At 46.0% G+C, this 26693-nt stretch overlaps 1 protein-coding gene across 1 annotated transcript in view; it reads left to right on the top strand.

Annotated features, from left to right (window-relative positions):
- Positions 1-26693, top strand: part of FAT2 (FAT atypical cadherin 2) — a 208769-nt gene that overhangs the window by 126486 nt on the left and 55590 nt on the right. The window contains exons 8-10 of the mRNA XM_068278392.1: positions 3645-3920; positions 8926-9136; positions 18169-22218. Coding sequence (XP_068134493.1) covers positions 3645-3920; positions 8926-9136; positions 18169-22218 — 4537 coding nt within the window. The remainder of the gene's footprint in view (positions 1-3644; positions 3921-8925; positions 9137-18168; positions 22219-26693) is intronic.

Here is a 26693-nt window from a genome sequence, read left to right as displayed (position 1 = left end):
CAGGCCCGGGTTTACATCACAGGAGCCTATAGGCACAGATGTCCTGGCACCCTAGACTCTGCCCTCCATGCATGCAGGCCAGGATTTACCTCACAGGAGCCTATAGGCACAGATGTCCTGGCACCCTAGACTCTGCCCTCCATGCATGCAGGCCTGGATTTACATCACAGGAGCCTATAGGCACAGATGTCCTGGCACCCTAGACTCCGCCCTCCATGCATGCAGGCCCGGATTTACATCACAGGAGCCTATAGGCACAGATGTCCTGGCACCCTAGACTCCGCCCTCCATGCATGCAGGCCTGGATTTACATCACAGGAGCCTATAGGCACAGATGTCCTGGCACCCTAGACTCCGCCCTCCATGCATGCAGGCCTGGATTTACATCACAGGAGCCTATAGGCACAGATGTCCTGGCACCCTAGACTCCGCCCTCCATGCATGCAGGCCTGGATTTACATTACAGGAGTCTATAGGCACAGATGTCCTGGCACCCTAGACTCCGCCCTCCATGCATGCAGGCCTGGATTTACATCACAGGAGCCTATAGGCACAGATGTCATGGCACCCTAGACTCCGCCCTCCATGCATGCAGGCCCGGATTTACATCACAGGAGCCTATAGGCACAGATGTCCTGGCACCCTAGACACCGCCATCCACGAACCCACAAACCCCCACCGAGCCGCACCACAAGAGTGCTGGTTGTCCCAGCTGTCACTTCACCTCTACTTCCCCCGCCCGGCATAGTCACAGGTGCCCTTTAGTGTTATGTAACAAGAAATACCCTCTTTAAATAGCTTGAAGTGCCCCCAAGTATTAGGAAGCTAGAGATGCTCTGGGCTGAAGGGAGAGCTCATCATTGGGATAGTGAGTAACCTGTCATTTACCCTCTGCTTGGGACCCTGTATAGGGAAGGAGGGCAGGAGGCACTGGGGGAGGGGAGTAAGCCGCCTTTCCATTATCAGCCGCCTTTCCGTCATCAGGCGCCTGTAGGCACGTGCCTACGGTGGCTTATGGAAAATCCGGCCCTGCTTGGGGGGCCCATGTATTGTAATTACACCACTGGCCCTGGGGCAATTGCCCATGTTGCCTCTATAGAAGCACCGGCCCTGGAAGCTGCACAGAGACCCTTCAGGGCTGAGACAAGAGAAAAGGGTCCAGATGTTGTCCTTGGGGCGCCTCTGGTTCTCATGGGGCTTATAATCCCTCCAGGACATGCTGCTTTTGTTCCTGTAACCTCTGGAGGGAATATCTGCCTGCTGTCAGCGCACTGCTTGTCTGGGCCATACATAAGATAGATTAGTCACCTAATACGTAAAGAACCAAATCATAACCAAATACTTAAAGTGTGAGCGAGCCTTCTCCATGCTTCATTAAATGATTACACACGGGATCCTTTTGTCAAACACTGAGCCAAACAAACTCTTATTGCGAATCTTACAGGCGGTTTCAGCGCAGTGTTTATACACTGTCAGGAGTCAGTTGTTATGAAGCACGTCGTGCTCTGATCTCTTACTCCATTTATTTACTTTTTATGTCTTTGTGGGGTTTGTTGCATGTGGCCTTTCCTTATATAAACACAGTTTTTATACATCTCTTTCAATGTTATTATAGCAATGTTTTTGTACAAGTGTTTTCTGAGAGTGTATGTTCCTTTAAGGAGTAGTTTGTGTGTTCCCGGGGGGTGGAGTTTTTCCTCCCTGGCTCCATATAAATTCCTCCTTATACAGGTTCACTTTTAACTACGATTAAGGGCAGATGGTAGGCCCGATACGCGTGAGTTGATCCTGTGATTTTATTGCACTGTCTGTGGATTTTTCAAATAAATTAGCCTTTTTCTACTTCAATCTGGTCTGGTGCGGATCCCCTTTTTGTTCATAAACACAGTATAGATTGTCTTCTATTATAGTTCAGGCACTGAAGCCGGCAGATCAGTTTTCTTGTAAGGTAAATCCTACCTAGTAAAAGCTCCAGAATCTGGCGCTGAGTGCGCAATCGCACAGCCGTGGCACCGAGCAAGGGCACCGGGCGGACGTGTGCGTGAGCGACCATAGGCTAGCGAACCCCTCCCGCCCAAAAAAACCACCTCAGAACTTCTCACTGGTTTGGTGAACTTAGGAGCACCCAGGGGCTCAATTTACTGTAAAGTGAACCTTAACTGAAAATAAATTGATGTCATAAACAAATGTATCTGTCTTCCTACTCCTAAAAATGACTTAGATATTCAACAGTTTTATGTTATGTTTAAAAAAAAAGTAGATTTTTTTTGGTTGTTATTCCTTACCAGTAAGGATTGCTCTGTAGTCCAACTAGGTCCCAACTAAAGAGACGCTGTCATCGACATGCCTGAATGTTAACTCTTTCAGGCAGAAAAATAAGAAAAGGAACACAGCCTAGTTATTTGTATTCTTGGCACTGTACATTGACATCTCTATCTCATTATGTCTCAAACCTGGGATGAAACAACCCCAAGCATTTATACTTGCCATGGGCTTCCTCTAGCCCCATGTACGCCGTAGGCTCCTTGCCGTCCTCCTGGGCAGCTCCGCCCCTTCCTTACCCAGCCCTGGTAAAGGCTGAAGTGGGTAGTGGGTGTCAGGACACCTTCTGAAAAAGGACACAGGGAACAAAAACGGGGAGCCCAATGGTGCAGTACGTCAATACAATCGGGTAATTGTAGTAAGTGAAAATCTACTCACAAAGGTAGGTTGCAGAGGGGCAACCGACCGCAGGAGACAGGTGGAGACAATAAACCCGACTCCACTCGGGGAGGTCACCGAGGACCTGGATGCGGTCGCACTTCTTGGGTAAAAAAAGGGGACAGGTGTCCACCGTGGTGTACACCACGCGTGGTCTGTCTCCACCCCTCAAACGGGACACGTATGGGGGTACAAGATGCACTAGACAATTGTACAGAGGCGCTCTAGATAAAGCATCTAAAAACAGTTTAAAATTGACAAAAACGTGAGGTAGCTTACCTCAATGCCGACAAATCTTTGTAATAAACAAAAGATTTATTTATAGCACAGGCAACGCGTTTCGCGGGTCCAAGCCCGCTTCCTCAGGCCAATACAAGTGCCAAGCTAAATGGAATATTTAGCCAAGGGAGCTAAATAAATAATTTTTTTTTTATTACAAAGATTTGTCGTCATTGAGGTAAGCTACCTCACGTTTTTGTCAATTTTAAACAGTTTTTAGATGCTTTTATCTACGATTAGGGCGCCTCTTTACAATTGTCTACTGGTAAAGGCTGACTATTGGGCATAGGGGGCCCTGGCCTCGGTCGCGCTCCTGTGGCAGGCAGTTATTACCTTAGCCAGCTGCGTATGTGAAAAATGCTACTGGGGTCGCGCGCTGTTGACCCACGCCTGCGCAGTGGAGCGGGACTGAGGCTGACTGAGGAATACACTGGAGACGACTGCAGGAGAGCGCAGTAGACCAGGAGGACAGCGGCCCACGGCCTCTAGGGGGGCAGGTAAGTATGAATGCTTAGGCTCGTTTCATCTCTGGTACACTTTAAGGTTCTCTCTAAGAACACTTGGTTGGAAGCTCAATACTAGTACAAGACTAGTTTACAAGACTTCACACCAACAGCTGCAGAATGTGGCCCTGGGCTGTGAGTAACGCTGACTCTCTCCTGCAGGTTTTTATTTCTGTTATTCCGGGTAATTATCACCGGCCTGAATTCACCAGAGATCACTACACCGTTCAGATTGCAGAAGATGCTCAGCTGGGATCCGAGGTGATAAAACTCAGCGCCACAGATAAAGACAGCGGCAACCGATTGATCTATACCATACAGGGCAGCGCCGACCCCAGGAGCACCAAAATGTTCCGGCTGGACCCCAATACTGGTGTCCTGTTCACCACGGAGACCATGGATTACGAGACGATGCCCGTCCATATCCTGACAGTTATGGTGAGTGTGCTTGTACGGCGCAGAGGGGCTCATCCACAAAACTAACAATCTCCACTTATCTCTCTATCTCATGAGTTATCTCCCCTTACATGGTTATCTTATGAATTATCTCACCTGGCCCAATATGCAAATAACTTTTTCTCCTGAGTTATCGCCTAGGAGATCATTTTCACTTCACCTCGAAGGGTTTTTTCCCCTTAAAAAACCAGAGCAATTTTCACCCGTCAGCGCTCCTTCCATTCATACACCTATAACTTTACTACTACATATCACAACGAAACAATCTATATCTTGTTTTTTTCGCCACCAATTAAGCTTTCTTTGGGGGGTACTTTTTGCTAAGAATTATTTTATTCTAAAAATGTTTTATCAGGAAAATAAGAAATTGAAAAAATTCATTATTTCTCACTTTGTGGCCATTATAGTTTTAAAATAATACATGCTAACGGAATTAAAACTGACATATTTTATTTGCCCATTTGTCCCGGCTATTGCAACATTTAAATTTTTTCCCTAGTACAATGTATGGCGCCAATATTTCATTTGGAAATAAAGGTGCATTTTTTCAGTTTTGCGTCCATCCCTGATTACAAGCCCATCATTTAAAAAGTTATAGTAATATACCCATTTAACGTACATATTAACAAAGTTCAGTCCCTAAGGTAAATATGTAAAAAAAAAAATTGTAATTTTGACTACTTTTTCATCACTTTTTCATCATTTTTTTTAGTAAATTTTTAATTGCTGAAAAGTTGTTTTAAACAGAAGATAAAAAATTAACTCGACCTAGGAGAAAACTCAAAAGACAAAAGTAATTGTATGTGTGCCACTGGCCCTTATTCAATTCACTTTTTCTAAGGTTTCTCTTAGGAGATCATTTTTCATCTTCTGTTTAAAATAAGTTTTTAGCAGTTAAAAATTTACCAAAAAAAATAGATGAAAAAGTTCTGTCAAAATTATTTCCTTGATTGCTGGTGGCTTAAAAAGCATTTTATTGACAAGTTAACCACTTGCCGACCGCGCACTCATAACGCGCGTCGGCAAAGTGGCAGCTGCAGGACCAGCGACGCAGTATTGCGTCGCCAGCTGCCGGCTCACAGGCTAAATGTAAACACAAGCGGAAATAATCCGCTTTGTTTACATTGTACGGCGCTGCTGCGCAGCAGCGCCGTAAGGCAGATCGGCGATCCCCGGCCAATCAGCGGCCGGGGATCGCCGCCATGTGACAGGAGACAGCCTGTCACTGGCTGCACAGGACGGATAGCGTCCTGTGCAGCCCGGATCTCCAAGGGGGGGCCAGGTAGGAGAGGGAGGGGGAGGATTTCGCCGCGGAGGGGGGCTTTGAAGTGCCCCCCCCCCGCAACACCCGGCAGGTAGGAGCGATCAGACCCCCCCAGCACATCATCCCCCTAGTGGGGAAAAAAGGGGGGCGATCTGGTCGCTCTGCCTGCACGCTGATCTGTGCTGGGGGCTGCAGAGCCCACCCAGCACAGATCAGCTAAAACAGCGCTGGTCCTTAAGGGGGGGGTAAAGGGTGGGTCCTCAAGTGGTTAATAAAAAATGAACTGAGGGCTGGTGCACACTAAAAACCGCTTGCAGATCCGCAAAACGCTAGCGGTTTTTGAAACGCTTTTTCTTATTTTTATGAAGCGTTTTGCAGTTTTGTGTAGTGTTTTTTGGAGCTTTTTTGTGTAGAAGATTAAAATATTGTTACAGTAAAAGCTGTTACTGAACAGCTTCTGTAACAAAACCGCCTGGCAAACCGCTCGGATCTAGCGCTTTTCAGAGCGGTTTGCGTTTTTCCTATACTTTACATTGGAGGCAGAAACGCCTCCGAAATCCAAAAAATGCTGCAGCCCGGGAGTATGCATTTCTGCAAAACGCCTCCCGCTCTGGTGTGACCCAGCCCATTGAAATACATTACCCAAGCGTATCCGCAGCCGCAAGCAGTTCTGAAAACGCTACAAAACCCGCTTGGTGTGCACCAGCCCTGAATAAAGGCCCTGGGGAACAAAAGGTTGGTAACTAGTGATGATGATCAATGAGATGCAAATTATTCTGAAATTATGCAAATTTGTATGCAAATGTATTCAGTTTGAAAATGGACCAATTTAAACCTGGGTGTAAATTTCTTGGTCTGTTTATTGAACTGCATATATTTACAAACAATTTGCATAGTTTCAGAAGAATTTGCATATTACTGATCATCCCTATTGGTAACTATGCCGGCATCGCACAACAACTTTACCGGTCCTAGCGTTACTGCCAATTACCCTATTAGGGCCATGCGAGTTACCAGGATAACACGTGTTGCTAGGGTTGCACATAACGTAATGTGCGGTAATACAGTACCATGTGCATTTTCTTTTTTTAAAGATTCTTTTATTTTGAATGTTTTTAGAAAAGGTACATATATACATTGAGGATATAAATCCCGTCACATACAGTATAAATCAGAAACAATAATGATACAGTACAGAATATGAAAACCAGAACCTATTCCCAGATGTCTTATATACCATATTAGGATGGACCACCAACCAGTGTGGGTCCATCAAGCGAACTAAAAGATAAAATTACCAAAACATCACTGCTGTAGTCCGTGACATACTATTTAACAAAGGTCCTTTTGATGAGGTTGAGACTCTCCATTAAGTATAGAGGCTATCGAGGGGTCAGTACCGGGCCCAAAGGGGTCATACACCGATACCAGACTCCGACTGAATATTCCGCCTATGGAGTGTAAAAACCTGAATGACAATGTCTTTCCATGTAGACCACATCTGATTTAATATCAAGAACGAGATGATTCTTGGACTGATCTATAAATGGTTACTATACATGGACAAGGTTCAATCCTGGACAAAGAGGATAGAAATGACGTAGAGTGGAGAGTAAAGAGAAAGGCAGATAATAGAGAGAGAAAAGGTAAGAGATAGTAGGAAAATAAGTGCAGGAAAAGCGGTATTGAGAATAGGATCCCGGGGGCATCAATGGAGCTCATATCTGTCTTCCGAACACCAGGGTTATGGTATACATTTCTGAAGCGTGTTATAAGGTTAGGCTGATATGAGGGAGCGATAGCGGTCAGATTCCTTGAATTCAAACCATCCGTACCACGTCTTCCAGAATTGCTCATGCTTGTCATATATGGAGGATGTGAGGTCCTCCATTCTCTGGACTTGGTCAACCTCTCGGAGCCATTCCTGAATGGAAGGGGCCCCCGAGGATTTCCAATGTCTAGCTATCAGGATCTTAGCAGCGTTAATCAAATGTCGCGTTAGAGTTTTTTTGTATCTTCTAACGGACCACGTATTATGATGGAGGAGGAAAAATGCAGGGGAGTCAGGTGGTAGGAAATCTGTCATAATGTGTATCAGCTCCCTCACCTCTGCCCAGTATCTAGAAAGACCCTGGCAAGACCAAAATATGTGTACAAGGGTGCCCTGTTCCGTTCCACATCTCCAGCAGGTGCCTGAGGTGCCAGGGAACATGATCTGAAGCCTGGAGGGTGTAAGATACCATCGAGTAAAAACCTTATATCCTGCCTCTTGGCTTCTCGAGGCTATGGATGTTTTTTGTGAGAATATTAAGATTTTATTCCACTGCTTATCAGTGAAGTGTTCTCCCAGATCAGCTTCCCATTTGGTTTTGAGTGCACCTGCCGGGGACTCAGAAGCGTTCAATAGCGAGTATATCAAGGATACCATGCCCTTAATCATTCCTTTTCCCATGCAGGCACGCTCAAAAGTGGTCATGGGTCTATTAAATCTTTCCTTTGTTCCCTGGGACCTTATGAAATGTTTAAACTGGTTCCAACTCCAGATGTCTAGTTCAGGTGAATTAAATTGTGTGAGTAAGTCTGAGAGTTGGACCCAGTTCCCGTTGGTGAGAAGATGGTGTGTTCTAATAGGTGGGTCTGCCCGCCATGCCAAATAGCCCTTAGCCTGTAGGCCTGGTGCAAACAGTGGATTGTCCAGGAGAGGGAGGAGAGGGGAAGGCCATGGAGATATCAATGGGCTGGATCTATACTTCCCTAGAAGCTTAAGCGTATAAGAGATTAACACAGCCGCTGGTTCAGTTACTTGAAGTAAATGCGCAGACCAAGGGGCTAGGGCCAGGCGACCAGCTAACAGTTCATTTTCCATACCTACCCAGACTTTTTGCTCCGTGTGTCTGTGCCAGTCTATTATTCTAATTAGAATCGACGCTACGTGGTATAGGCGAGGGCAGGGGACCGCCATTCCCCCCATCTCTTTAGGGGCAATCTGAAGAGCATATTTTAATCTAGGCCTGCGGCCTCTCCATATGAACTTAGAGAACAATTGCGTGATCTGTTTGAAATATTTTGCTGGAATATAGACCGGTAGTGTCTGAAAAAGATAAAGCAGGCGGGGCATTACTGTCATTTTTATTATATTTGTTCTTCCAAACCAGGAAAACTGAGGTTTATCCCAGCACTGGAGGTCCCTCTTAATCCTATCTAGGGCGGGGAGGAAGTTTTTTGAAAATAGATCTTTCGGGTCAGGGGTGATCTGGATTCCCAAGTATTTTAAGGTTTGGGGGGGCCACTTGAAAGGGAAATTGCTTTTTAATAATGACTTGAGAGTCTCGGGCAACAAGATTCCAACCATGTGCATTTTCATAACAACACATACATTATACTGGTAGCACATGTGCCGCTATTAGCGCAAGGGGCGGGGCTTCCCTGGCGTTTGGACCAGTAAAATTACTGTGCGCTACCTAATATGTGACAATATAATATGGCTGCTGTGTATAGATGTAGGCGGGGCGAAACCCCTGACCAATCAGTGATTTTATTTTACAGATACTAGTTGAAAATATATCTGATTATTTGTAATTGACGATTGTAAATTTTTGCACAGCTGTAGATTTCTTTCATTTTATTTATTAATTTATTTTTTTGGGGGGGGGATTCAGTAATTAGAATTAAATAAACTAAAAGAAATGTAAAATAAACATCTATATTTTCTTTACTATGTAGGTTCGGGATCAAGAAGTTAACATCAAGCGTAATTTTGTGCGAGTCACCGTCCAGATACAAGATGTCAATGACCACTCCCCTCACTTCCTCCATAACGTGTATGACGAGAGCGTTTCTGACGCGGCCTCCGCCGGAACCGAAGTACTACAAGTCCAAGCTACAGATAAGGATCGGGGGCTCAATGCCAAGATTCGATATTTCATTCAGTCAGGTGAGGAGGAGGATAATGTTTAGGTGATCTGTGGTCCATACTTGAGTTGAACGTAGTAAAATACATTTTTTTGGACCATTATGATCCTTCCTTACAAGGTGTGATGTGGCGGAGAAGATTGATATTCATATATGAATTTATCTGTGACATGATGGGATAAAGATGGGTACATATAGCACTAAGCCTCCTACTAACTTGTCTGAAGATCCTTTCTATTGCCGGACATTATCTGATCAGTGAGGGATCCATCTGCTCCAATCCCTCCACACAGATTTAGGGCCTATTCACAGTGGAAATCATTAAACGCAATCGCTGAGCGACTTTCTGGCGTTTTCCAACAGTTTTTCCTAGTGATTTCCCAGCGATTATTCACTGTATAGAAAGCATTTTTCCAGTGTTTTTTTTAGCTATGAGCGTTTTGTGGTTTCTAGTTCAATTAGCTTTTTGTGGGTAATCTGCGAGGCTGGCTGGGTAAAATCGCTGGGAAAACTGTTGATTGAGAACAGGCCAGCGATTTCTGAGCGATTTTCCAGCGTTCCTATAATTAACATTGAACCGCTAATCGCTCAGAATCGCTCAGAAAATGCTGCAGGCAACGCATTTACGTTTCAGCAAATTGCAAATCGCTTAGATGAGAACACTTCCATACACTTTCATTGTACACACGTTTTTTAAACCGCTAGCGATTTTTAGCGATACTAAATCGCTACTAAAACGCACAAGTGTGAATGGGCCCTTTCAATCGATTTTAGCAGGAAATATTTTAAAATCTGTGTGCCCTTGCTGGGTGTAATAATATGGGAGCACATTAGACTATGACTATGGTAGGATTAGACTGTTAGCTCCTCTGAGGACAGTCAGTGACATGACTATGTACTCTGTAATGTGCTGCAGAAGATGTCAGTGCTATATAAATACATAATAATAATATGGTAGGACATTAGACTATGACTATGGTAGGATTAGATTGTGAGCTCCTCTGAGGACAGTCAGTGACATGACTATGTACTCTGTAATGTGCTGCAGAAGATGTCGGCGCTATATAAATACATAATAATACGGTAGGACATTACACTATGACTATGGTAGGATTAGATAGTGAGCTCCTCTGAGGTCAGTCAGTGACAGGACTATGTACTCTGTAATGTGCTGCAGAAGATGTCAGTGCTATATAAATACATAATAATAATATGGTAGGACATTAGACTATGACTATAATAGGATTAGAGTGTGAGCTCCTCTGAGGACATTCAGTGACATGACTATGTACTCTGTAAAGTGCTGCAGAAGATGTCAGTGCCCTATAAATACATAATAATAATATAGTAGGACATTAGACTATGACTATGGTAGGATTAGAGTGTGAGCTCCTCTGAGGACAGTCAGTGACATGACCAGGGCTGGGCCGAGGCATAGGCTGGAGGGGCTCCAGCCTCAGGGAGCAGTGTAGGAGGGGGCGCACAATTCATTCAGCTGTCATTCCAAATTGTGTTTGAAGCAGAAATAAATAAGAAAAGGGGATACATAGCAGTGACTGCAAGCCAGATAACTAGATATTAAGGTGTTGGGGAGGTTGTGGGCCCTGTGGCACCTCTTAGTCTAATAGCAATCAGTGTGTGACGGCTGGGGTGGCAGGGATGGAGGGGCGCACTTTGGTGTCTCAGCCTTGGGTGCTGGAGGACCTTGTCCCGCCTCTGGACATGACTATGTACTGTGTAATGTGCTGCAGAAGATGTCAGTGCTATATAAATACACAATACTAATGTAGGTAGACATTGTTGTGCATTTTGTTCCCTCTCTACACATCACACTCTGATTGTCTTTGTGACAGGAGTGTAATCGGTGTGTGCTCTTCCAGAAACATTGGCCTAATCGCTAACCACAGAACAGGGAAAGTGAATATTATCCCATTAGTGCTGCATTTAGATGAACTGGTTCTGCTTCCCTGGTGAGGATTACACCTATACGTTGTCAGGTTGCACAAGTAGTAACCTCCCTTGATTATGGCGGATAAATGTATGGCAGGCACACAGCAAAGTATCTGATGCTGCGTGATAAATGTGCAGCTACTGTGTGCGCTGACTCAGCATCGCAGGGTTTAGTGAAGCTTTGTCTCTCGCTGGCACAGACTCCTCACTCTATCGGCGACCGCATTGTTCATAGCAGATCTTCCAAGCTGTACAAACCACCCATCTTAAAGAGACTCTAACTAAAAAAAAAAAAACTTTGGGGGATACTTCCTCTGAATCTTGGGGGAATCCAGTGCTGGCCCCTCACAACTGCCTTGACAAGGCTGCACTGCCATGCCCGCACCCCATGCCTCTCTGTCACTCAGAGCTCATATCAGAATAATTCTGTTACCTGGGGAACATGGCTACTTAGTTTATGTGTGTAGGGTGCACTTGGCTCAGTGTTAGGAAAGAGGCCAGAGAGGGAATAAGAAGAGAGATTTCCAAAAAAAGTAACTTCTGCAATATCTCGAGCCAAAAAAATACAGGCAACCATAACACATGCATGCAAGATAGGATGCTGTATGTAGAGGGGAAGGGGGCTCTGATGGAGGGAAGGGGCGTAATGTAGCATCCATCTGAAAATAGCGCCTGTGAATAATGGCGCACAGTGTTGCCGCTAATCCGTTTGCCGCTTATTGCTATTTAACGTTAAAGCCTTATTGTTATTTAGCGTTAAAGCCTTATTGTTATTTTGCGTTAACACAAAGAACCCTCTCTGTACCTATCCATAACCTGGTGGTGCCTAACGCTAACCCCCCCCTGGTGGTTCCTAACCCTAACCACCCCCCTGGTGGTGCCTAACCCTAACCACCCCCCTGGTGGTGCCTAACCCTAACCACCCCCCTGGTGGTGCCTAACCCTAAGACCCCCCTGGTGGTGCCTAACCCTAACCACCCCCCTGGTGGTGCCCAACCCTAACCACCCCCCTGGTGGTGCCTAACCCTAACCACCCCCCTGGTGGTGCCCAACCCTAACCACCCCCCTGGTGGTGCCTAACCCTAAGACCCCCCTGTTGGTGCCTAACCCTAACCTTGACAGTGTTAAATCCATTCATCGTTTTGCAGTTAAATAACTTCTGCAGTTTGGCTTATGTAGGGCGCTATTGATAAATAACGTTAGTGTGTGCCACTATTGCTAAATAACGTTAGTGTGTGCCACTATTGATAAGTAACGTTACTGTGTGCCGTTTTTCTTCTTTTTTTCCCTGTGCGCCATTATTATGCAGTACTAACGATAAATAGCGATAAGCGTATCTTTTTAATGCGGCGCCATCTCTATGCATAGGCGCTGTGCGCCATTATCCACTGATCCCGTAATTTCAGGGTTTCCCATAGGCTCTATATTACCCAGATACGCTCCTGACCCTCAATGGTCACACCCCTTCCCTTGCCTCCCCCTGGTGCCCCTCACTGCCTGGAAGCCCATCTCACAAGGGTCATAAAACAAGAGTAGCCATCCTAATCCTCACCCCCATAACAAGTGTAGCCACAGAAACAACTGATCTGAAGGACGGACCCCCAATATCGGAGGGAGTGAAAGTTAGTAGTTGGGACCTCCTCACAGCTCTAGGCCCCTCTGCAATCGCAGTGTAGTTACCCCTCTGCCCAAGGCAAAGCTACCTAAGCAAGGCTAGATGTATACTTTGTTCAACTTTCTTGCAGCTCCCCTTTCATGTGCAGCACCCACCCCTCCCCCCTAATCTTTGGGCAGCCCCCTTTTCCATGTCCAACCTTCATGTGCAGCAGTTTCCTTCAGTTGTATACAGATCCCTTGGGCAGCCAGCAGCTCCCGATTTCCATGGGCAATGATCGCTCTTCTATGTCCTTCCGCCCCTTGGCCAGCTGCCTCCCAATGCCCGGGCCCTAGTTACCTTTCCAAAAATCCAGCACTGTACCTAAGGTAAGCACAGAGGGTATGTTCATGATGGATTCACAAACCTGCTCTGTGCATCGTCTGTTCGTCTCCTCGTTCCCCCCCCCCGACTCCTGTAATCTCTCCTTGAAAAAATGTAGCTTAAAGCAGTAGGATTAGCCATACTATGCCAGGGGAAATCCACATACGGTATATATAAGTAGATAATTACTTGAGCTACTGACATAACACATGTATTATACTGTCCACGTTTTGATTTCAGTGAATGTTATATAGTAAATGAAGAGAATTCTGTTCCTGGTGGGAACCATGTTTTTTTGCCCACAGTTTAGGCTAAATCCTGATGTCATTTCTGCCCTTTACTTTTTTTTCTTTTCTCCTCCAATCGCTGACTCGCCTCAGCCTTGCTTGTAAACACAAGTGAGCAGAGGATCATTTTTCAGATAGGCAGCTAGGCAGGAAAATAAATGGAAGAGGAAGAATATATTATAGATAAAAAGAACCCCCAGCATGCAACTGTTTGGCACTGACTATTAAGGGGCCAGTGCTCCTAACTTATGTGATAACTCCAAACCATAACAGCAGAAAAAGTTTTGCAAGTTTTGACTGCAGGATTAGCATCTTTATCACTTAATACACTCAGACCAGTTGCTGTTGACATTTGATTTTTATGGTGACAATCCTGCTTTAAAGCGGACCTGAGATTAATTAAAAGGAAAAATTCATATAAATCTGGGGCTTCTCAGGGCTGTCTTCTGCCTCCTGGATCCTCCGCAATTCTCCCGGTAACTTTGGTCGGCGCAGGCGCAGTTCGGCCGTGTGCGCTCCCCTGTCATTCCTGTGGCCGGGACCATTCTGCACCTGCCCTCTAGTACTGCGCAGCACTTTCACCAAATTCCGATTTCGAAAGATTGATTATACGGCCATGGTGATGCACCAATTCTCTTTCAATTCGTGGGAAGGGCGATCGCGCTGCAGTATGGAGTAATGATGGGCCGGCCCCCTTAGTTTATAAAATGATATGGCGTACATCAATCCCGCACCGGCCTCTCTGCTGACTGTTAATAATGAGCTTTGCCATTTAGTCCGCAGGTGGTAATCCAGATATAATTTGCAGAAGAAGCTGGAGCTCTCCCAGACTTCATAAAACTTTTAAAATTCCATCGTATAAAAATTCCAGACGGATGATAGCTTCTTTCACCTCTCTGCCTTGCATCTCGGCTCCTCTGGCCTTGTTGCTCCTTTGCATCTCTGACTACCCTGTGCTTGTGGTTCGATGGCCTCGCCGTGATTGGGACCTATGCCTCCCTTTGTGTGACAGGGCCGCACACAATATACTGACAGTTTAACGATCACTCATTATTATACTTATTTGTTCAAAATGTGTATTTCATACACTGAACGGGGACATCTGACCCAAGCTATGGGTTATTTGTACATTGTTCCCATTTACGTGTAGCTCACACTGGCTTGGTCAGTTCGGCTCCAGTTTATTTGATTTATAACGATTATAGATTAACACTGTATGATAGTGATAAGAAGTATATGTATGCCTTATGTGGTTTGTCTGTTCGCCTGTACCACCCAGTTACAGTCACTTACCATCTAACACTTGATTCCACCTATGTGCGTGTGTTGCCCACACGCTGGAGTTGTTTACATTTTGTGGCAGCTCCTCCCCCTTAGTGTTTGATTGGTCGTGATGTTCCCATGGGTGGATGACTCATGCTAGTGCCGGTTTGGATGGCTGCGCATGAGTATATAGACAGGGCAGGAACAGGATGTGCTACCACGCCTCCCTTTGAGAAAGCCGGAAGTCCCGGCGAAACATGTCAGGGCGTCTGGCGTGCGTTGCTGACCGCACATGGTGCTAGCCGGACCCACTCTCCACAGCTCTCCGCCCTCCGCAGCTCTCTGCCTTACACTCCGCTGTTCGCTGGGGTCCGTTGACTGCCTTGGACACCACTGAGTCTGCCATAGACACTGACTTGAGGATGAACTGACCTCACTTTTTAGCAGCTGGACTGTCCTGGACTGCACTGTCTCTCTCCTGGCTGTGAGCTCCGCCAGTGGATTGAGGGACTAGGAGTACCAAGCGTGCCTTGTGGATATTGCCGCCCGGAGTGGGTAGAGTATATGGCCTTCATTTTGTACACATCATTGCATGAACTGTCCTTGTGCATGCTGCCAACTGCTGCCATATAGATGCTGTATGCTATGCAATATTTGCTACTGGACTGCTCTTCCCCTTTACTGCTGCAGCTTGCTTTACTGCTTGAATCCAGCTGGATATTCCATCTTTGCTATATATATTTAGCAACAACTATCGTGGGATCCCTGACCACTTTAGGTGGTCTTAGTTAGGAGTGGGTGGATGTGTAGCTGTGAGCTGTGGCTGTTGTTGGGTGTCTGGCTGCATTATATATGTGTGTTCTTTTTAATGGAATTTTGATAAACTAATTAATAAAGATTCTTTTTGTACTTTTACTATGATAGGATTTTTGCTGTACTTATTGCACATACCTCCCAACCCCCCACTTCCCTTGACTTTTACATGGATGATAGCTTCATATTGTGCCACAGACGCATTAATAAGCTAATCCTGCAGCCCGGGGAGGAGGAGAGACAGGTCAGCTTTTGTGATGCTGCCATTACAGATTAAAGTCTTGAGGAAGAACTAAAGGTGCCGTAGAAGGTGCTGGCACTATATAAATCTATAATAATAATATAAATATAAATAATATAAATCTTTCTTCTCCGAAAAATTACTTTTTAAAGGGATACTGTAGGGGGGGGGGGTCGGGGGAAAATGAGCTGAACTTACCCGGGGCTTCTAATGGTCCCCCGCAGACATCCTGTGTCCGCGCAGCCGCTCACCGATGCTCCGGCCCCGCCTCCAGTTCATTTCTGGAATTTCTGACTTTAAAGTCAGAAAACCACTGCGCCTGCATTGCCGTGTCCTCGCTCCCGCTGATGTCACCAGGAGTGTACTGCGCAGACACAGACCATACTGGGCCTGCGCTGTGCGCTCTTGATGACATCAGCGGGATCGAGGACACGGCAACGCAGGCGCAGTGGTTTTCTGACTTTAAAGTCAGAAATTCCAGAAGTGAACTGGAGGCGGGGCCGGAGCATCGGTGAGTGGCTGCACGGGCACAGGACGTCTGCGGGGGACCATTAGAAGCCCCGGGTAAGTTCAACTCATTTTCCCCTGACCCCCCTACAGTATCCCTTTAAGGTAATCCAAAGTTTTATTTTATGTTTAAATCTACTTTTTAAGTTTTAGCTGTACTGTTGTTTTTGCTCAATGACACATGCATTGAAGTATGCCAAAGCTAATATCTATGAACAATTGACCCTTTTTATCTCTTTCCTGCTCTCAGAAGCCATTTTCTGCTAGGAAAGTGTTTTATAGCTGGAATTTCTTATCAGTGAGGGTCACACAGTAGTCACTACTTCCTGTCTGAGTCAGGACTGAGTCAGCCACTTACATACCTAATATTTAACTCTTTCAGGCAGAGAAAGAAAAAAGGAACACAGTATAGTTATTTGTGTGTTAGGCACTGTACATACCCATGTCTATCTCATCATGTCATATGCCACTTCAGGTATCCTTTAAGAGAAAAACTTTTCAAACTAAAACTTTCAATGGTGGTTGGTCTTTGCCTAAAACAGATCTAACTCCCCTGCACTGTTCAGCAATGGTGCACTCTCACAGGCAAAGCTATTCATGTTTGCCAGACTTTTTCTTCTTCCATTAGGCCAATGTTCACGTGCGTTTGAGCTACCCATAAGCCATTGCAAACAATTTGTTTCAATCTTTTGCCATTGCAGCTTCCACACAATTTTCAAATGACTTATTTGTTTTACTACTTGTACCGGATGGTTCTGGCCGTTTAGGGACCAGAGCTATCCTTCTCCTATTATGCAATATGATTACTTTGGCTCACAGTAATCATGGGGCCAGGAGCCAATTAAATTGGCTTCTGTCCGAGATACGGAAGCTCTGCTGTCAGGGTGACAGCAGAGCGAGTGGGCACAGTGACGTGACAACAAGCGGCGCAAACGGCGAGAATGACGAGACTGAGGGGCAGCGCTGATTGAAATCTATGCCCGCCCTGATGGCATACAGTAGATTTCAATCAGCAAGGTCAGGAAATGTTAAAATAGCCCTGTAGCTGTTTTGGATACAACTCTTTCTTTCTTCTTGGAAGTTTTGATAAGGGGCGTAACCATAGCTTCTGTGGCCCCTGCAACGGCTGGGTGGCCTGTGTGCTGTGGGGGGCCACTCCTCTCTCTCCTTACCCACATGCAGAGTAGCACAGGTGGTGGAGTAATGCTTACCTTCTCCAGCACTATGTGTCTCCTCTATGCATCGCAGCCACACACCTTCTGCTGCCCTTCGCTGCCTCCCGATCACATGACCGAGTCATGTGATGGGGAGCCGGAAAATGGCAGCCGAGAGTGTGCAGCTGTGATGTTTAGTGGAGACCAGTAGCTCTGGCCCCGACACTATTCTGCATGTGTGTCGGGGCAAAGGGTGTGTGTGTGGGGGGGGGGGGGGGGGGGAGGGTGTATCGGGAACGGCGCGGAGAAGTTTGGATTCCAGAGAGCCCCAGGACAATTTTGCAGGGGGCCTCATGGGCTGTTATGGCCTGGTTTTGATATTCTTAATGTTACTTTTTAATTTGTTTTTCAGAAGATTGTGATGGTCATATTCTATAGTAAGGGCTGGATCACACTGGCTTCTGCGGGACGGTTGGCGCCGGGTCATTTAGCTGATGCTAAACACTTTTCTGTTGCCAAGCAGAAAAGCATTTGGCATTGGGGTCCCGGCATTTCGTTTTCGGGGGTATTTGGAGCCCTACCACACGACGCAGCCAACACTGGACGAGACGATGCGATCCACTGCGATGTTTGCAAGAACTATGCCAACTGCCATCAACATTGTTTAAACACCGATCCCGTTTAAACACTATTTTCGGCGCCAACCAAAAATGCTGTGTTTATCAGTATTGTGATCCAGTCCTTAAACTAATAATTTAATGGTTGACTTATAATTTCATAATGCACCGTTTGTCAATTTGTAAAAAATTTGTTCAAGGAATAATTCATGATTAATCTAACTGTTAAACTATTTTTTAACAGGTAACATGGATGGATACTTTACTATAGATGAGTCTTCTGGCATGATCACTGTGGCAAAATCATTGGCGCAGCAATCAAAGAGCCGGATTACCGTGACCATCACTGCCATTGACCAAGGAACACCACAACTTCAAGATATAGCTACGGTCAACCTGCAAATCAAACCTTCTGACACCTCACCACCAACGTTTACATCTAGAGCATATGTGGTGGAACTTAGTGAATCGGTGCCTGTTGGCTCATTTGTGACCATGGTGTCTGCAACCAGTTTGTCCTCCGTTAATTATGATATCAAGGAAGGCAACGCAGAAGATTCCTTTTACATCAATTGCTACTCTGGCATCATCACTACCCAAAAAAATCTGGACTTTGAGACTACCTCCTCTTACCAGCTCAAAATACGTGGTAACAGCTCTCTTGGATATTACAGTGAATCAACCGTCTTTATCTACATCATTGATGAAAATGATAACGCCCCAGTCTTCTCACAGGAGGTGTATTTGGGTCAGATTAGTGAGAATGCACCAATAGGCAGTATGGTAACCACGGTGGACCTTACTCCACTGATCGTTCAAGCTAATGACAATGACACAGAGGCAAATGCCATATTGATCTACCAAATTCTGGATCCTGAAATGCTGAGATTTTTCAAAATAAGTCCGAACATGGGAACGCTGTTCAGTGTGGCAGAACTTGATTTTGAGACCACGCCATCTTTCTCATTTGAAGTAAATGTACGTGACTCAGGCATGCCAAGTTTGTTTGCTTCTCAGCCGGCAAAGGTCACCATACAGGTGACTAATGTGAATGATTCTCCTCCCAAATTCTTGAAGAGCGTATATGATTTGAGCATGTATTTACCCGCCTATAATAAAATGCACCTCCTAACTGTAACAGCAGAAGATTTGGATTCAGAGGTGGTCTACAGCATTTCTGAAGGCAATGCAGATAATACCTTCTTGATTGACCCAAAATCTGGAGTCCTTCTAGTCAATGACTCTTCTTCTCTCTTACAGTCACACCGAGAACTTTCTGTAAAAGCTTGGGATGGCTTGTACTATGATACTGCACTAATTAAAATTAACATGACCCCAGTAGGAAAGACCAACTTAAAATTTGATCCATCTTTGTATACTGCTAAGGTGAAGGAAAATGATCCCAAAGTGGTTGTATTAAATATGGTAGATGTTGTTGGCAACCAACTGAATGAACCAGTTTATTTTTCAATTCTTACCTATGGAGAACTTTTCCAAATAGGCCATTCTTCGGGAGTTCTACAGACTAGAGGACTGGCATTTGATAGAGAGGTCCAGGGCAAATATGATGTAATTGTTGAAGCAAGAGACAGCAGAAGTCCCCCACGGGTTTCTCAGACTAAAGTTGAGGTGTATGTAGAAGATGTCAATGACAATGCTCCAATATTCTTAAATACTCCATATTATGTAGCCGTAGAGGATGGTATAGAGCCTGGAGATGTTATATTTCAGGTGTCTGCGATGGACAAGGATGCAGGAGGAAACAGTGCTCTGACCTACCAGCTGGTGGAAGACTACAAATATTTCAGGATTGACCCATCACTTGGAGATATTGTCCTTAGACAACCTTTTGATTATGAAGCCTTAAATCAGTATGTCCTAAAAGTGATTGTCAGAGATAGCGGTGAACCCTCTTTGAAAGCAGAAGAAGAAGTAGTTGTCATTATCCGAAACAAATCTAATCCCATATTCCAGAGTTTGTACTATACAGTATCTGTGCCAGAAAACGTACCCGTTTCTACTCCCATTTTGCACATTCAAGCTCGTAGCCCAGAAGGTTTCCGCATTGTTTACAATATTGTTGAGAATGAAGCTCTCAGTCTTTTTAGCATAGACTTTAAGACCGGTTCTCTAAGCATATCAGGGCAACTTGACTACGAGACCAAAAGCACACATTTATTAACCATAAGAGCCACAGACTCTGCATTAGGTTATTTTTCAGAAGCAAGAGTTTTAGTAAATGTGGAGGACGTAAATGATCACTCACCTGTCTTCTCTCAGCTGGTCTACACAGGCCACGTCATGGAAAAGCTTCCACCACATCAACCAGTCATTAAACTGCTCGCTTCCGATCAAGATTCAGGAAAGAACCAAGAGGTCTCATACCATCTTTTAGGAAATGACACAGATGGAACTTACGATTTCTTCCATATAAATCACAAAACTGGTGAAATCACAACAGCTCAAGAGTTTGATTATGAAGCTACCCGGCAGTTTCAATTCAAAGTAAGGGCTACAGATAATGGCCTGCCACCACTTCATACAGATGCCGTGGTCATCATCAATGTATCTGATGTGAACGACAATCCACCAGAGTTCAAGCAAGTTCAGTATGAAGCAAATGTCAGTGAACTGGCCAGCTGTGGACATATCGTTATCAAAGTCCAAGCGTTTGACCTTGACAGCATGGATGCGGGAAAGCTGGAGTATCTTATCCTCTCTGGCAACAATCATCGGCATTTCACTATTAACAAAACCACCGGTGTTATTTCTCTTTCTAACCTCTGCAGGAATAGCATGGATTTATTTTATCAGTTACAGGTTTCAGCTTCCGATGGGATTTACCGGGATACCGTGCCGGTGTATATCAACGTCACTCACGCCAATAAGCACACGCCGACCTTCCAACAGGATCTGTATGAAGTAGAGCTGGCAGAGAACGCAGAGATCGGGACTACGGTGATTGAGCTGGCCGCCAAAGATCCTGATGATGGACCTTATGGAACTGTCACCTACAGCATCATGAATAAATTGGCTTTGGACATGTTTTCCATTGACAGTAATGGAAATGTAACAACATTGAGGAAATTAGATCGGGAGAACGCGACAGAAAGGCTTATAGCTATTAAAGTCATGGCAAAAGATGGAGGAGGGAGAGCAGCTTTTTGTACAGTTAAAATAATCTTGACGGACGAGAATGACAATCCTCCTCTATTCATAGCCAACGAATATACATTGTCTGTCCAATCTAATCTTAACAGAGGAATGCCAATCATTCAAGTGGTTGCCTATGATGCTGACGAAGGACAAAATGCTGATGTTACCTATTCTATTGATAAATTTGATGAAGATCTGCTTCAGATCAATCCTTACAATGGAACCATCATAGCTAAGAAAAGTTTGTTGGGTTTGGAAAACAAAGACATTAGTTTCACCGTCGTAGCCAAAGATGGAGCGCCACCAAACTGGAGTTCCCTCGTTCCTGTTCATCTTCACATTGTGCCAACAGAGGTTCCTCTGCCAAAGTTCTCTGAGCCTTTGTATAGTTTTTCAGCCTCGGAAGACTTGCCTGCAGGATCTGAGGTAGGGTTGGTGAAGGCGACAGCAGCAGAGCCAATCATCTACAGCCTAGTAGAAGGCACCACTCCAGAGAGCAACAAAGATGGAGTATTCAGTCTTGATAAACACACAGGTGCTCTTATAGTGAAGAAGGGTGTAGACCATGAAAAAATTAAATGGTATCTTATTGATGTTCAGGCCAACTGCCCTCACCTAGGGAAAGAATTAGTATCGCTGGTTTCCGTAAGCATCCAAGTCAAGGACATAAATGACAATCAACCTGTTTTTGAAGCCGACCTTTATAGAGTTTCGCTAACAGAAAATATGCCAGCTGGGACAACCGTCATACAAGTTACTGCAAATGACCAAGATACGGGCAACGATGGGATTGTGACGTATAGCCTCAAGGCAGACACTAGCGAGATCCACAGATTTTTCACCATCGATGCCGAAAATGGTTGGATTACAACACTAAAGGAGCTCGACTGTGAAAAGCAAGATGTCTATCGTTTTCACGTGGTGGCTTCAGACCAGGGCAAAAAAATACGTCTTTCTTCTGAGACCATGGTGGAGGTGACAGTAACGGACGATAATGACAATCCTCCGAGATTCACCTCTCAGACGTACAGAGGATCTATAGCAGAGAACAGCGAACCTGGGCAGGTCATAACCACCCTCAAGACGAGGGATAGCGACATGTCTGAGAGCAACAGGAAGGTGACTTGCTTCATAACAGGTAAGATTATTGAATTGACTGGTGTTTCCCGCATGTTCTGAAATGAAGACTACATTGTTCGTTGACTTTAGCTATTTGTTTTTTTTAAAGTACACGATAGTGATTATGATTAATAGCATGAGGCCTCTTTCACAGTAGGACGTTGTATTTTGATGTGACGTTAAAGTTGCAACGCAAAATTACGCCGCAATGCCCCAAAAAAGTCACAACGCAACTTAATGCCCCGTTATCGTCGCATACAGTAGAACATACAGGCAATGAAAAGTATGCTTCCAAGTCATTACTGAGCATGTGCAAACAGTCCAACGCAGCTAATAACGTGTATAACGCACAGCATGCAGTACTTTCAATTAACGTGCAGTGTTAGATAACAACGTAATGTGTGCACTGTGAACGGGGCATTGATTTTTCATTGCAGTGCGTTCTTCTGCGTTAAATGTTGTTTTAACGTCGCACTGTGAAAGAGGCCTGAATCTTTTTTCTGTAGATGAAGCTAGTTATAGCACGTCCAAAACAAGATTTGACATCGCTTAAAGCAAATCTGTAGTGGATTAAAAAAAAAGTCACATACTCACCTATGGAGAGGGAAGGCTCTGGCGAAGCAGGGCTTTTTGTCGCCTGCCACGCAGCGCCACAGCTTGGCGTGATTATAGCAGTAAGTAATGCTATAGTCACCCCCCCTCCCCCCCAGCACATGGGTAATCCAGGGATCCGGCGGTTGCTGGGAATAATTTAGCCCCCCTGGATTTGTGCAGCAGCAGGGTGAGCTGTCATTTGGCTCACCCTGCACCAAAAAGCTCCGCCGCCAAAAATCCATTTACGCAGGATCTGGATCCTACAGAGCCCTCCCGCTCCTCTCTCTGCGTCCTGGTTCCCCTGTTGTCCGCCATTTTAATTTGCCGCCTCCGAGAGCCCTTGGAAAGCTTTGGAAACACTCGTGTCTCCATGTGTTCTCGAAGACAGGTGGCTCGGTACTGCGCATGCGGGAAAACGTGAGAGTGCGTGCTCACGTATGCGCAGTACGGAGCGTCGTGTCTACGGGAGCACTCAGAGAGGTGCTTCCAAAGCCTTTCAAGGTTTCCCAAAGGCGTATTCAACCACTTGGTCCAAAACGTGGAACAGGGCTGACAGCGCTGGAGTGAGGGGACAGGAAAACGTGGAACAGGGCTGACAGCGCTGGAGTGAGGGGACAGGAAAACGTGGAACAGGGCTGACAGCGCTAGAGTGAGGGGACAGGAAAACGTGGAACAGGGCTGACAGCGCTGGAATGAGGGGACAGGAAAGGATGAGAGATATATGGAGGCTGACTGCCATATTTATTATTTATTATATTTATTATTTCCTTTTAAACAATTGCCTGGCAACCCTGCTGACCCTCTGCCTCTAATACTTTTAGTCATAGCCCCTGAACAGGCATGCAGCATATCAGATGTCTCTGACTCAGGTCTGACTAGATTACATGCTTGATTACACATGCTTGTTTCATGTGTTTGATTCAGACCCTACTGACCAGAAGGATGAGCAGGACTGCCAGGCAACTAGTATTGTTTATAAGGAAATAAATATGGCAGCCTCCATATGTCTCTCACCTCTTGGGATCAGTGAATAATGGCGCACAGCGCCGATGCATAAAAATGGCGCCGCATTAAAAAGATACGCTTATCGCTATTTATCGGTAGTACTGCATAATAATGGCGCACAGGGAAAAAAAGAAGAAAAACTGCACACACTAACGTTATTTATCAATAGCGCCCTACATAAGCCAAACTGCAGACGTTATTTAACTGCAAAACGGTGAATGGATTTAATGTAACACTGTTAAGGTTAGGGTTAGGCACCACTGCGGGGGGAGGGGATGTTTGGGTTAGGCACCACCAGGGGGGGTCTTAGGGTTAGGCACCACCAGGTGGGTCTTAGGGTTAGGGATAGGTACAGGGAAGGTTCTGTGTGAGAGTAGGGTTAGGTATAGTTACAGTACAATATACACCACCAGGTGGGGTGGTTAGGGTTAGGCACCACCAGTGGGGTGGTTAGGGTTAGGCACCACCAGGGGGGTGGTTAGGGTTAGGCACCACCAGGGGGGTGGTTAGGGTTAGGCACCACCAGGGGGGGGTCTTAGGTAGTGTTGGGCGAACATCTAGATGTTCGGGTTCGGGCCGAACAGGCCGAACATGGCCGCGATGTTCGGGTGTTCGACCCGAACTCCGAACATAATGGAAGTCAATGGGGACCCGAACTTTTGTGGTTTGTAAAGCCTCCTTACATGCTACATACCCCAAATTTACAGGGTATGTGCACCTTGGGAGTGGGTACAAGAGGAAAAAAAAATTTAGCAAAAAGAGCTTATAGTTTTTGAGAAAATCGATTTTAAAGTTTCAAAGGGAAAACTGTCTTTTAAATGCGGGAAATGTCTGTTTTCTTTGCACAGGTAACATGCTTTTTGTCGGCATGCAGTCATAAATGTAATACATATAAGAGGTTCCAGGAAAAGGGACCGGTAATGCTAACCCAGCAGCAGCACACGTGATGGAACAGGAGGAGGGTGGCGCAGGAGGAGAAGGCCACGCTTTGAGACACAACAACCCAGGCCTTGCATGAGGACAAGAAGCGTGCGGATAGCATGCTTTGTACCACCATGCAGTCATAAATGTAATAAAGATAAGTGGTTCAATAAACAGGGACCACGCGGCAACGCTAACCCAGCAGCAGCACACGTGATGGAACAGGAGGAGGCGCAGGAGGAGAAGGCCACGCTTTGTGAGACACAACAACCCAGGCCTTGCATGAGGACAAAAAGCGTGCGGATAGCATGCTTTGTACCGCCATGTAGTCATAAATGTAATAAAGATAAGAGGTTCAATAAACAGGGACCACGCGGCAACGCTAACCCAGCAGCAGCAGCAGCAGCAGCACACGTGATGGAACAGGAGGAGGCGCAGGAGGAGAAGGCCACGCTTTGTGAGACACAACAACCCAGGCCTTGCATGAGGACAAAAAGCGTGCGGATAGCATGCTTTGTACCGCCATGTAGTCATAAATGTAATAAAGATAAGAGGTTCAATAAACAGGGACCACGCGGCAACGGTAACCCAGCAGCAGCAGCAGCAGCAGCAGCACACGTGATGGAACAGGAGGAGGCGCAGGAGGAGAAGGCCACGCTTTGTGAGACACAACAACCCAGGCCTTGCATGAGGACAAAAAGCGTGCGGATAGCATGCTTTGTACCGCCATGTAGTCATAAATGTAATAAAGATAAGAGGTTCCATAAACAGGGACCACGCGGCAACGGTAACCCAGCAGCAGCAGCAGCAGCAGCAGCACACGTGATGGAACAGGAGGAGGCGCAGGAGGAGAAGGCCACGCTTTGTGAGACACAACAACCCAGGCCTTGCATGAGGACAAAAAGCGTGCGGATAGCATGCTTTGTACCGCCATGTAGTCATAAATGTAATAAAGATAAGAGGTTCCATAAACAGGGACCGGCAACGGTAACCCAGCAGCAGCAGCAGCAGCAGCAGCAGCAGCACACGTGATGGAACAGGAGGAGGCGCAGGAGGAGAAGGCCACGCTTTGTGAGACACAACAACCCAGGCCTTGCATGAGGACAAAAAGCGTGCGGATATAGCAGCAATGCTTTTTGCCGCCATGCAGTCATAAATGTAATACAGATGAGAGGTTCAATAAACAGGGACCGGAAACGCTAAACCATCCCAGATGTTCATCGGTCATGTTACTTGGTTGGGGTCCAGGAGTGTTGCGTAGTCGTTTCCAATCCAGGATTGATTCATTTTAATTTGAGTCAGACGGTCTGCATTTTCTGTGGAGAGGCGGATACGCCGATCTGTGATGATGCCTCCGGCAGCACTGAAACAGCGTTCCGACATAACGCTGGCTGCCGGGCAAGCCAGCACCTCTATTGCGTACATTGCCAGTTCGTGCCAGGTGTCTAGCTTCATGCCCGGTTTCAGGTCCAGCGGTGCCAGCCACAAATCCGTCTGTTCCTTTATTCCCCTCCAAATTTCCTCCCCTGTGTGCTGCTTATCCCCAAGGCAGATCAGCTTCAGCAACGCTTGCTGACGTATGCCAACAGCTGTGCTGCACTGCTTCCACGATCCTACTGCTGCTGGTGCTGGGTTAGCATTTCCGGATGAGGTACAGCTTTGAGATGCGTTGGAGGAGAAGGAGTCAGAGAGGTAGGTGCTGCTGTTGTTATCCAGCTGTTTGCGGCGTGGGCAACACCCGCGCCGTAGCAGGTGAGGAATCGCTGCCAGGCTCCACAAGGTTCACCCAGTGCGCGGTAAGGGAGATGTATCGACCCTGGCCGAACGCACTCGTCCAGGTGTCAGTGGTGAGGTGAACCTTGCAGGCAACGGCATTCTTCAAGCTTCGGGTTATTTAGCTGACCACGTGCTCATGCAACTCAGGCACTGCAGAGCGCGCAAAGTGGTAGCGGCTGGGAACAACGTAACGTGGGA

The sequence above is a fragment of the Hyperolius riggenbachi genome, chromosome 3 (genome assembly GCF_040937935.1).
Source record: "Hyperolius riggenbachi isolate aHypRig1 chromosome 3, aHypRig1.pri, whole genome shotgun sequence".
Classification (NCBI taxonomy): Eukaryota; Metazoa; Chordata; class Amphibia; order Anura; family Hyperoliidae; genus Hyperolius; species Hyperolius riggenbachi.
Note: the sequence above shows the minus strand (reverse complement) of the source record. Positions and strands in the feature narration are given on the sequence as shown.